Here is a 13,057-nt window from a genome sequence, read left to right on the forward strand (position 1 = left end):
ACAGGAAGGAAAAAGGAAGAGGAAATAAGCGTTGGATAAATAATGTATAAGAAAAGGTACTTGGCGGCTGACGCAGCAGCTGCTTTCCCATACATATGGTTTCATTTCCAACTCCATCTATTTTCCACTTCAGCCGCGAGGGAGAGTGGCAGCGGGCACCTGATGGGCGGGTCCTTGCGCCAAGGAGCAAAGATAAACTACCGTAGGTTCAATCCATATGCTTTGAGCATCCGTCACTCCCCCAACAATGAGCCTAATGCAGAGTGGTTACACATGCAGAGAAAGGGAGAGGGGGGAAAAAGGAGGAAAACACGTCTCAGCATAGAGGAGATTCATTCGGGACGGCCGGCGGCTTACTAGGTTATCACTCACTTATCGCTGCTGTAGCGCGAGACGTGGAATGGCCGGGGAAATAGCTGTCCATCACCAAGAATACAATCAGCGGAGTACACGGCTGGGGAGCTAATGGATGTTTCCACAGGGAGGGCAATTTGGTGAATGGGAAAGTGGATGGGTCCATCATGCAAGATGGGATTATGCGTGATTGTTATCCTTCACAAGCGCGATATGACGGTCAAGGGGTGTAATGTATATGGACAAGGGAGACATTAAATGGTAATCTCTTCACAGCCCACTCACAGCCAATCAGCCTGCCCTCGTGCCACACTTTCCTTTTTCTGACCGAGCAGACACTCTGAGTAGCACTTAAACAAAAAGGCTGCTGAAATATGCAGAGCAGCGCGCTCTCGAAAATAAATTAAATTCTTATCTGCGGACTCGATTCAGTGCATTTTTAACCAGATCAATGCAATTATGGAATTGCTTGACAAAACACAACTTTTGACACAAAGAGAAATAAATATAAGTTGAAGTCCTTGTCACAGAGAACTAATTAAAACAGTTAAAACAGTTGTGGTATACCCATGGTATACCCACATATTTGATGCATCACTTTCAAGTATTTGTCCCTTTAACTCTTGTCACACAAACAGCTTTACATTTCATCAGTGGAGAGCAATCATCCAAAAAAGGCACCATTTACATCACAGTTTTTGGCCAAGCAGTTTTGGTGCCATACATCCATTTTCAGGAAAATAAGTCTGTCACAAACCACACCTTCCTTCTAATATCCCTTCAGTAAAAGCTGTCCGCAGATACCCAGTGGCATAAACGCTCAGGCCTCAGAAGATGTGTTTGAGGTGCTTCATGCCATATGTCTTGAAAAACACCAGGAGGATTAGAGTCCACAGGCCCAGGATGAAGCCATCAGGAGGATGCCAGTCTTTCTGCTTTGGTTTCTGAGTGGAGGAGGGGGGTGAGGCAAGATAAGGTGAGGTGGGGATGATGGGGGAGGAAAGCAGAGAAGGGGGGAGATTGCAGGTTAGCAGTAGTGTGTATATTTCTCCTGTTGAGGCCACCGCTGATTGTTCTGTCATTCACACAGGCAGGCAGGCGCAGAATCACATATACACTTGCTTTATCTCTTCGCACACTTTATGTACACTATCTGCTGTCTCACACACACAAGGTTCACACAAAGCGCCGGTGGTAAAGCTCATCAGTACACCTCCCCTGTCTTGTGTTTGTCCCATTCACTGCCACATCATCACTTTGTGTATGATTATACTTTTAAATCTCCCCCATATTAAACATGCATCTCACAAGGAGCACATTTATATGCTAATGCGGGCGACAATATTCTGTGGAGAGATGAGATTTAACCTCTAAAAAATCTTCCTAACTCCTCCGCTGGCGACAAAGCTATAGATAGGCTGCGAGGACACACTTAAGAGATTTCTGTTATCCCTCGCTATACATGCTGCCATTATCCAGTCAAGAAATCACTAGTCAGAAAAGGCATCCCCCAAAGCCAAAACCCAGAGACTTGGAAAAGAGGATGAACACACAGCATGCACTCCAACTCTGCTTGAGTCACTAACTGTACAGCGTCAGGACGACATACAGCGCAGTAAAGCTGCTACACAAATACTTCGGAGATCCATGTCTATCGCACTTGGCTGACTTGGCTATTACAGTACCTTGTGTACATTTACTCTTTCTGAAGTATCAACGTACACACACACACACACACACACACACAGCAGCAGCAGCAGGAGATGGAACCAGGCTGACAGAAGACTGACAGGCCCTGGAGGATTAGATGCTAGTGTGAAAGCTGAGGCCAGGGTCATTATTACCCACAAACTCAGTCCGACTACGGCCTTGATATAACAATGTGAGCAGGGACGCTCAGAGTTAATATCCTTTGTTCAGCTTCAGCTCAAAATAAGCTTTCTGTTTCATTCCTTTGAGGGTCATTCAGACTGATGATAATTCTTCTGTGATACAATGACACAGTGAAACCATTACACACACACACAAAAAAAAAAAAATTGCTGACCTGTCCCCCATCTAATTTGTTAAAACTGTCTAATTGACCATACTGACCTGCACAACTTAAGTGGACATTAATATTGTGCTGCATATCCCTTTTCTAAGAGGTTGAGAACTGCTCAATTGGCATTAATACAGTGGACAGTATGTGCGCATATGCAAAGAGACTGGCACATACTGTAGTGAGTTAAGTATGTGTAGTGTCTGAAATTACCACCCATTAAGTGTGCCATTAAAATGTGTCTTTGGCACCTAAAATCTCTACAAAACTGGCCGAGATTAACATTTGAACACCTCAGTTATATTCACTTTCTCTAACTCTCCTCCTGCTGACCATCAGTCAATCAAATCAAAGCAAAACAATGGCTCTGGCCCTGTTTACACCTGGTTTTAACATACATCCTGGGTGATCTGATCACAAGTGAACGCTTTAAGTAGAGGTGTGATCTATGCACCCGATGCGTATTGAACTTTATACATAGACAAGACCACATTCAGAGTTGGTCTGGGCCACAAATTGCCACATTCTTTGATCAGTATGTATGTTAATGTGTTCCGGGGCACATGAATGACCACCTGCTCAGATGATGTTCTTTGCAAAGTATGTATTCATTTGCATGCAAAATTGCACTTGTTTAAGTGTGAAACAACAAGAAGAATTCATAACAATAAAAGATGAAGAAGAAGAAGAAGAAGAAGAAGAAGAAGAAGAAGAAGAGGAAGAAAAGGAGGAGGAAGAAGAAGAAGAACACAAAGACAAAGAATACGACAAAGAAGAAGAAACAACATCAGGCAAAATGGATTCTTGTGAATGAAGCAGCACCATGTTTTGAAGCCAATTTCACATAGTGGGCAAACTGTGGAATTACAACTTCCCAGTCAGTCAATTGACCTTCTTCACATAGGCTAACATTGTGAAATAGGCATCTGTAAATCAGCAGATCTATATTTTTTGAGGTGCACCAATTTCCCAGTATGAAGATTTAAACTGTCCTTAACCAAGTCATTATGTCCTAAAACTTCGTAAAATAGACGAAATTATTTTTTCTCCTGTCATTCATTACAGCATGTCTGAGACAGAGCAGTTAGAAGGCAGGGGATTACACGCTTGTGCACTTGCTCTATGGGTCCATGGATTTCGAAGATTTGGGTGATTCATACTCAGAAATTGAAACCTTTTTTGGTTTCATGCACCACTGAACAACTATCATAGGAATGAACGGGGCCCCACCTCCAATAGAATACACACAAAACACATTGCCTGCTGAAATTCAGGTGACAACGGCAATAGTAACAATATGTACCTTCTTTGAGAAAAAACTTAACTTGTATTAAAAAAACGCATTTGGCCTTTGCTAACAGAAATATTCACATTTATTTTTCCACAGAATGAGGCATTATGATTGATGATAATGAGTGACCAGTCGAGACACATGTGGAGATGCTTTCTAACACCGGGTGTTCAACAGACTTCAAGCTGTCCACTTGTGATCAGATCACCCAAGATGCCAGAATACCAGGTGTTAACAGGCCCTCTGTCGCAAACGGGCTTCTCAGTGGCTGACTCTCATGCTCCTTCTACAAAGCAGCATTATTCCAGCTTGTGGAGAGGGGATGACAATGAACTTGACCCACTGCATAATGCAGTGAATCTTAAAATAACACACTGCACCCGATTCTATTCATGAAATAGCATTTAGAACAGGCATGACTACATGTTTCTTAGAGTAATGAATATTAAATACTTTGGCTGGTGAAAATTATTGGAATTTCTTATTAGTTTAGCAGTTCTTGGTAAGTGAGGCGAAAAGTTAATTTCAGGAACTCTGTGGCTGTGTGCTCACGCCTCTGTGTGCAGGGCATGGTCCTCTCAAGTTTGTCTTTTCAATGCAAACTCCAGGTTTACATAACAATGCTGCCAATTTCTAACGTAGAAAGACTGAAGACAGCAGTAAAATTGGATTACGTCTGACTCCAAATTTATTTAACAGCTCAATCAAGTCAAATCAATAGAGCTCCACTGCCATCCAGAATGCTAAAGCAGAGACAGCAAGGAATTTGAGCCCTGAGCTCCAGACTAGGCACAGTGTTGGACAGTGTTAGGGCTGCTGGTCTAAGGCAAAGCACTTCTGATTTAAAACCGCATTCACAGTGCAGATATTACCTAATATTTTCTGCTTATATTCTTTTTTTTATTGGCCAACAATGCCGGGCAATAACCATGTATGAAATGGAATCAGAGGGGGAAAAAAAGGACTGAATTTATATTCAGGTTTATAGAGGAGCTGCAGCACATCAATCATGTTGTGAAACGGGCCAATCCTCCAGTCGGTCACAGGCACATTTCCTACATACACTATATCTACGGCAGATAGTGTCTGACAGAAACCAAGCTGCAGGTTATGTGGTGGAAAGAACTCACAGACAGACTGTCTGATGAAGCACTGAGACAATGAAAACTCAAACTATAAAGGGATGTTTTCAGCATCTGATTCAATGGCGCTTTTGTTAAAGAAACTACAGCAACCATCTCAGACACAGACAGACACATCTTGGTCTTGTTTGTCTGACGTCAGAATAGCAGACATCAAAGTAGGTGTTTAGTCCAAAAATAACTTTGTTAAAAAGGCACTGAAAACCTATTTTCACAATCAACTTCTTACAATAAATGATGGGAGCCAACATGGGCACAATACTGAAAACCTATTTTCACAATCAACTTCTCACAGTGAATGATAGGAGCCAACATGAACACAATACTTTCTAAGTTAAAACATTCTTGGTTATTTCACAAGAAAGACTTCAAATCTGAACAAACCACAGATTAGCAGGGTTGAGTGTTAATGAGAAATACCTAAAGACCAGGGCTGTACCAGAATATTCAACACTTGTGACCAATGCATAAACTCAGTGGGTATTTTATGTCTTGTGCTTTCGCAGTTTTTTATCAACAGATTTATAAATACTTAACATTAATACTGATATTTTTTGTCAATACACCGCATCCACAATTATGACAAATATTTTATTTATGGTCTCTGCAGAAAAGCTGCCCTACACTCAACTAATGCAACAGCCTACATGGGGAAGGTTTACGCTCAGGGATGGCACAATATAAGATTTTATAGTGGCTTGTAAAAAGAAAAACAAAACAAAAAAAAAACCAAGAAATTGATCTTGGTGAAATTTAATTATTGGGGTAATTGTAAATATCGTATCCAGTAGCACTTAAAGAGACTTCTGGGCAACCAACATTAAAAGAGACTTTGCAAAGACAGGCTGCAAACACACTGAGAAACCCTGGCTTTTAAGATTCTTTGCTTTTCACTAAAGAGGATGCTCACTATAAAAAGAGATGTGTGCCCTATCCGTGATGCAATAAAAGTATTTGTTTCTTAACAAAGTGTAAAATGATTTCAGTATGCTGTAGTGATATTTTTAGAGTTTAAGCATATTTTGATGATTATCAGCACAATATCATAAATCACATTTATTTTGGCTAGGACAGTTGTGAAACAAAATTTTTCATATTGTCTCATACCTGCTCACAGTTTACTACTAATGTTTGTCATCTGTAACATGAAAACAATAGATTTCCACAGTCAGTGAATAAAAAGGGTGCATCCTGGTCATAAGGCAGTAATAAAATCCACCACAGATCATCTCTCCTGCTGCTGACAGCGCTTCGAGCCAAGGAGTCAATCACACAGGACGGGAGTAGAGGAGTTTTTCACCAGCATCTGGTTCAAAAGTACTTCAGTTAACTTTGCTGTGAAGTAACGAGAACAAGCCACACTGCTCTACATTACTCTACCCTCTGTTTCCATCTGTTAGTTTTGTAGTTAGGTCACTTTGAGACAAGACTATGTAAAAGTTTATAGCCTGCCATGCTGTTGCTCCTGCACTGCATGACGTAGCTTAAAAACAATTCAGGGACCGGACTGGCAAAATGTTGACTCACTGTCAACGTTTAAGTGGCTGCCCTTTACTGACTTCAGAGCTGGGGGTTGCTTATTTGTCATGGATACTGAATGGTACCATAATCAATAGTGTTACACTAATAATAAACAGAATATCAAAAGACAATGCGATGGTGTGAAAGGGATCACCTGTAGTGGTGAACCTACAGAGAATTATCACCTGAAACTGCAGCTCCCCTTGTCTTTACTAAGTTTCATAACAAGTGTTCACACCAATGTCCAGCCATGTTTCCAGCAGCAGGACCAGAGGATTATTCAGATTGTTATTCAATTTTGACTGACTCCTCACACAGTTTCAAACGCTGGTCGATTTTGACCCATCTGTTCTAGTTTAGCTGAAACTCCCCAAATCCCAATTAAATTTGACAGCATGCTTGAGTTGTCGTCCTCCATGTTTTACGGTCAAATGGAGACAGAGCTATAACAACAGTGATCTGTCCCACTGAGACGCTGACATAATCAGATGAATACTGATTTGACAGTTTCGGCTGCCATCACACATTTGTAATGATTTAAAACAGCAAAAAAATGAGGTGCAAATCATGTTCTCAATGTGTTTTCTTTTCTGCTCTTGCTACACTTACACGCGTCAGATCTGTGTTACATAACACAATCTGAGCTGAGACACTTTCAGCTACAGCCTTAGTGACAAAGTGGCCAGTGGGAAGACAAGAAGCTGAGCTGAGGGTTAAACACCTGGAGGACAAGGCAGAGCCTGGCTGGGGACGTTCATAAGAGACGACTGGGAGCGTGTGGCCATTGGGGGCAGTTGACCTCTGTGACAATGGTAGGCAGAGGTGTGCGTGACTCTGTGTGTGTGCGTGTGTGTGTGTGTAAGTGCAAGCCCCTTGGGTAAGGAAAAGCAAAAGGAGATGGATCGACTGTGACAGGAAGCCACGTCAGCACCGCCGGCAGAGAGAGGAGCATATGTCAAGAGGAAAGAGAAAGAGAGACATTATAAGAGAAGTAAGCAACATAAAGCCAGAGGAAACCACACATTTTCACCAAATGAAATTTAATCAACTAATTTTCACGATGAAATAATTTGTCAGTTAAAGGTCCAGTGTGTTGGATATAGTGGCATCTAGCTGTCAGGTTGCAGAACTGTAATCTTTCCCATGTGCCAGGCATGTAGAAGAACTACGCAAAAAAGCAAATGGCCCTGTTCAGAGCCAGTGTTTAGTTTGTCCTTACTGGGCTACTGTAGAAACAACATGACGGACTCCATGGAAGAGGACCTGCTCCGTATGTAGATATTAACGGCTCATTCTAAGGTAATGAAAACACAATGATTCTTATCCTCAGGCTAGTGTTGGCACGATACCAAAATCTTTGTTTCGGTACCAATACCAATATGAATTTCGATACTTTTCAATACTCTTCGGTACTTTTCCTAAGGAAAAGTCCTTTTGGATACAAACCTTTAGAACAATAAATAGTAGGGGTGTAACGGTACCAAAAAAATCATGGTTCGGTAAGTACCTCGGTACGGACGTCACGGTTTGGTAACTCAAATGTTCCACCAAGTTTGTGTTGTCTCGTGTTGTCTCCCTTTGCGAGGCAGACTTTCTCTTGCCTTTTTTCACGTGCGCCAGCTGCGAATGTTGATACAGGTGTTGTCATACACACCACTTGCGCAATCTGTGCTCCAATAGGAACAAGAAAGGCATTTGTGTGCATAATTGAGCAAAATAAATTAACTAAATTAATGAATTGAATCAGTTTCAAAGTACCGGTATTTTCCGAATGCAGTATAGTACCGTTTGGAATACTCTAGTTCCGCGGTACTATTTTAGTACTGGTATACCGTGCAACACTACCTCAGGCGATTATACACTAATGAAAATATGATTATGAATATTATACACCATTTCTGCCCCATTTTTATGCCCCTAAATCCTACACACTGGACGTTTATTTTTTTCATTAACTACTTATTTGTCTGTTTGTAAGATGCAGCCCACCCACTTTTTTTAGCATACAAACTTTTTTGATAGTTATTAAAGAATTGTGATCAATATACACTGATAAAACTTCACCAAAAAGATCAGCACTGTTTTTGGCCTCACTTTAGGTTTCTACATATATATTTGGCATTTCTGTGCTCACATTCCTTGTAAAAAAAATAAAATAAAATAAATCAATCAACCTAGGCATGCATCATTACCCATATATCTGTAATATGCTATTATCACCTGATATATTGGTCCAGCTTATTTATCAGTCTGGTTTAAAATGTGAAAGAACTGTGATGTGGCCATGGCAAGTTTCCATAATCCAAGGTGACATCTTTGAATTGCTTCTTTTTTCTGATCAGCAGCCCAAAACGCACACATTCAATTTATAATTAAATAAAAAAGAGTAAAGCAGCATGTGCTCACATTTGTGAAGCTGGAACCAGCAAATGTTTTGGAGCTTTTGCTTGATAAATTACTTCAACAGATAATCTGTTATCAAATTTGCTAATTTTCTGTCGGCAAACTAATTGCTTAAATGACTAATTGATACAGCCCTGAATTTAATAACTAATTTAATAACTGCTTTGAATATCAAATTTGGAAAGCCTTGGACAGAAATCAAGACCACGAAAAATGAAAACAGGTCTCCTCTCAGTATGAGTTTTTCACTTTCACACAATGAAAAGAATGCAGCTTTTTCAGAAAAAAGACACAGACATGAGGGAGGCAGAGGAAAAAACATATTATGCACAGAAATAACAGCGAGGAGCAGAAAAGAGGGGAGTGTTCGCTGACCTTCACTGAGGGGTCCATTCACATCCCACAGCCAAGGACAGGGACTTAGACTCAAGCAGCCTGCCTCCATTACACACGCTTTGTGTTGCGTATTCAATTCACAAGTAAAATCAATTAACAGCTACCCATCTGATTGATTGGAGCTAATTAACATGGCCATGCAGGATGCTAATGGTCGTTGAGGGAGGTCTGAAACACCCTGCCAAACACCAGCACTCCAAGGTCAAAACTGCAGCAAATTTATGTTGTGTGGAGCTGGATGAGAGAACAGCAGCCATTGTGCACCGCCAGGACACTCCACTGTATTGCCTAGATATTTAAGAGCTGGGAAAGTCAAAGCAGCGGGTGTATTATTCTCTCATAAAGCATGTTTTGCTCTTCCAGACAATATTATTTTTGTATAACACTGTGCACAAGCATGAGCCACTCAATCCCAACATCCACTTTTAAAAAGTGTCAATGTTGCAGACACAGTAAGGGTAGGGGGATTTGGCGAGAGATGGAAGGGAGGCAAAGCATTAATTTTCAGTGTTTCCATTTTCAATTCTCTGGAGCCATATGGTGTGGTGTCAAGCTGGCAAAAGAACAAATAACAATTTGACGCCAGAGACCAGAACTCACAGCAGTGAGGCAGGAAAAAAAGTAGAATACACAAGAGAGTGGGAAAAAAGGAGATCCTTCTAGTTATTTCCAGAACTGAACATATTGTGATTAGGTGTTGGCAACGTGATGAGATGTGCGAGGTTGAAAAGAGAAGGTAGCAGGAAGAGGGGACTCACCCTGTCACCACTAGCGAGACAACTGCCAACGGTGACAGGGCATTAATCAACTCCTCACGTACACGCTTCCACATACACAATGAGGGGAAGTTTGTACACAAACACCATACAACACAGGCTTATATATCCGCTGTCAGTCACTCTGATGACTTTTCTATTTACAAGCCGTCGCCTGGTCTACTTGCAAATGGAAAAATGGTTTTCTTAGAAGATAAACACAGTGAGAAAATTTGTTTTTGTTGGTGGCACAACTGAAATCAAACCACTTGGGAATATTTTAGACATCAAATCTTATGAGATTCAATCACATCCAGTTCTTCAGATGAGTGCATCTGATTAGCGACAGCAAAGGACGCTGCCACCGTGGCATGAAAACAAAGATATCTCAGAGAGTGCTGTGCACAATATGACAGCTAATCAAAATGAGGAGAGTTGTCAATAGGCTTTATGGACATTGGTCATTCTGCTGCAGTGCAGATGGATTATGGTGAGGGGAGAGAGATGACTCAGTCTGTCAGGACTCCCATCCTCAGCTCAGCAGGAGTGCTAGCCAATAATCGAAATCTCTGACAGGGGTCGTCGGGTCGACGAGTGTGTTTGTGCGGTGTTCGTGTGGGTGCATTTAAAAAGAGGCGCGGGGGGGGTTAGACAGAAAAAAGATGTATTGATGAAGAGACAAAAAAAGAGCTAGCCAAGATATGAAGCCAAGTAGCAGACGGCGGAGGCTTAATGGGGTGTGTTTGTGTGTGAGCGTGCGTCTTTCAATAGTGTGATTGCTTCTGTGTATTGAAAATTACAGACACAGTTTATGGGGCACTCTCATGTGAGCAGTGGGCAACAGATCTGAAATCAGCCAGCATTTGCCAGGTTTTTGAGGCAGTCTTCAGCGATCAATTTCCCAGAGGGCCACTGGGTGTGGAGACCCCTCCTGTTTCCCATCACGATACTCAATAAGTGTCTGACAGGGCTCAGGCCTGTGGTCAGCTTCATTTCTCTGGGCCAACTGACTGTGACACCATTGTTCACACCAAAGTCAGTGTCAGCCAGCCATGTTTCCAGCAGCAGGACCCACAGATTTTCAGATATTTAATTATTTTTGATCACTTACTCAGTTCAGCTGGATCTGACCTTTGGTATTAACACCAATAGTTTAGGATCTGTCTACACAGTGGAGAGGAACATTATTTTCAAATCAAATGTCAGCAGCTTCAACTCTACAGCAGTCACTGAAATCTGAACCATGAGCATTTCAAACAGCTCTATCAAATATCTAACAAACAGCTGACTCTTTAAAAAACTCGACTTAGGACTCTCGTCTTGGCTCGCCATCACGCCAAGACCTTGACGCACACGCACTAGTGTCATCTATACTCTGAGTACGTCCTGGCTGTAGATGACTGAGTGGGGATGTTTCCCCTAACTGTATTGGCTCATAGCTACATCGCCTAAGCAACAGCGGATGGAGTTTAACCAAGGGACTGTTAGACTACAACTTGACAAAACAATTGAACGGTATAGGTAACATGCAACATGTCTTCTACAGTGGAGTCACTCGCTGTCAGGCAGCTAAACGGTACTTGGATACAAACATGGAAAATGAGCTAAAGAGAACATTTGAAGAGCTACATGATGATGTCGAGTCTGTCGCCCACCGCAGACATTGTCTGTCCACAACAAAAGCTTCCTCGGGATAACAATGGATATCATGTCACTGGATATAACATTACTGGGACTAAAAGTACACAGAAGCACTACCGCTTAATGTAACATTACATCACTGTGGTGAGGCCAGCAGGTCGACAGTGCCTTCAGAGATGGTGAGAGACGTGTTTCATTAAGATGCTCTGGTAAGAATTGTTCATATACCTCTATCTGACTTGACTATCTTTTATTGTTTAGGGCTAAAATGTTTTAGTGAAAGGGATCTTCAGTTTGTGAAGGAATACTGTATGCTGCGCGGGGTTTAAAAACCTGGCCAAAGATAACGGAGTAAAGCACCGTCTGGTAACGGTAACTGAGTTACTGAATTTAAAAACTAACACGTTAGAGTATTAGTTACTGCCAAAACTAACGGCATTACTGTAACACGCTACTAATAACGCGTTACTGCCCAACACTGCTGCTAACTAATCAAAAGGGAAGTGTTGCTGACTGTTACTCTGGTAACCCACAAAACAGCTGCTTTGGCTCTGGAATGCAAGGCCACGTTATAGAATTGACATCACTTCAGCAACTTTTGTTTCATGCATTTAAAGAAAGAGCTCAGCCAGCACTTCCTAGCCTGCCCCTTTTTGCTCTGTGCTCCAATAACAGCTGAGCAAGCTTGGTAACCAGCAGTCTCCCCTTTCCTCTTATACTTTGATATGCTATGTGCTAGGCTCTATGTTGAAAAGAAAACCACATTTTGAAGATGGTTAAAAGACGTGACTGGGGCCTGTTAAAGCTTGACTTTGATGTCACAATATTCATAGACTCATATTCATGTATACAGTCAAATGTTCAGTTAGCTAATGTTAGCAAAATGCTAGCTAACAAATAGCTATATCAAAAGGAGTTGCTCTAATGTCAGATCACCAACATTACCCAGGTTTGCTCCCTCCTAATTTCTGTGGTAAGATTTGGAAAGGGACAGATATGTTGCTGACATATTTTTTAAGAAGACATGAATTATCATTAGCCAGAAAATATCAAGGCTAACGTTCTTTTGTTTATCTTATCTCTGTAATGTATCTGCATCCCCCAAGTAACTTTTTGTGCTATTCATTTATAAACGTTATTGTGAATGTATCCTTCCATCACATACAGTCGTCCTTGCTGTCAGCTTCTTGAAGCTATGTTGCCTGACCCCAACTGTCACATTTTCCTGAGTAAAGACGTTGTATTAAATAGTTCAGCTCTATTTTTAAAACTTACTGTATGGAAGACGCAACTCTTAAAAAATACAATTGTCATGTATCTTTGTTAAAATGATGAGGCGCTCAAATTTTGTTACATGGGATACTGGCAGATTGATGCATCGACTATTATTTTTATATCATCATCCTTTTAATGTTGATAAAAGGATGAACATATTAGCTATCAGTATTATGGCGGACTAAGATTATTATTCATTTGGAGTCATGTTTTTTTGTCCACTTGGCAAATATAAATC

At 41.2% G+C, this 13,057-nt stretch overlaps 1 protein-coding gene across 1 annotated transcript in view; it reads right to left on the reverse strand.

The window, feature by feature from the left end:
* Positions 1-290: 290 nt before the first annotated feature.
* pigk (phosphatidylinositol glycan anchor biosynthesis, class K) overlaps positions 291-13,057 on the reverse strand; it is a 36,200-nt gene continuing 23,433 nt past the window's right edge. The window contains exon 11 of the mRNA XM_033651476.2: positions 291-1,298. Coding sequence (XP_033507367.1) covers positions 1,182-1,298 — 117 coding nt within the window. The 3' untranslated portion in view covers positions 291-1,181. The remainder of the gene's footprint in view (positions 1,299-13,057) is intronic.

Source organism: Epinephelus lanceolatus, chromosome 12 (assembly GCF_041903045.1).
Source record: "Epinephelus lanceolatus isolate andai-2023 chromosome 12, ASM4190304v1, whole genome shotgun sequence".
NCBI classification, from domain to species: Eukaryota; Metazoa; Chordata; class Actinopteri; order Perciformes; family Serranidae; genus Epinephelus; species Epinephelus lanceolatus.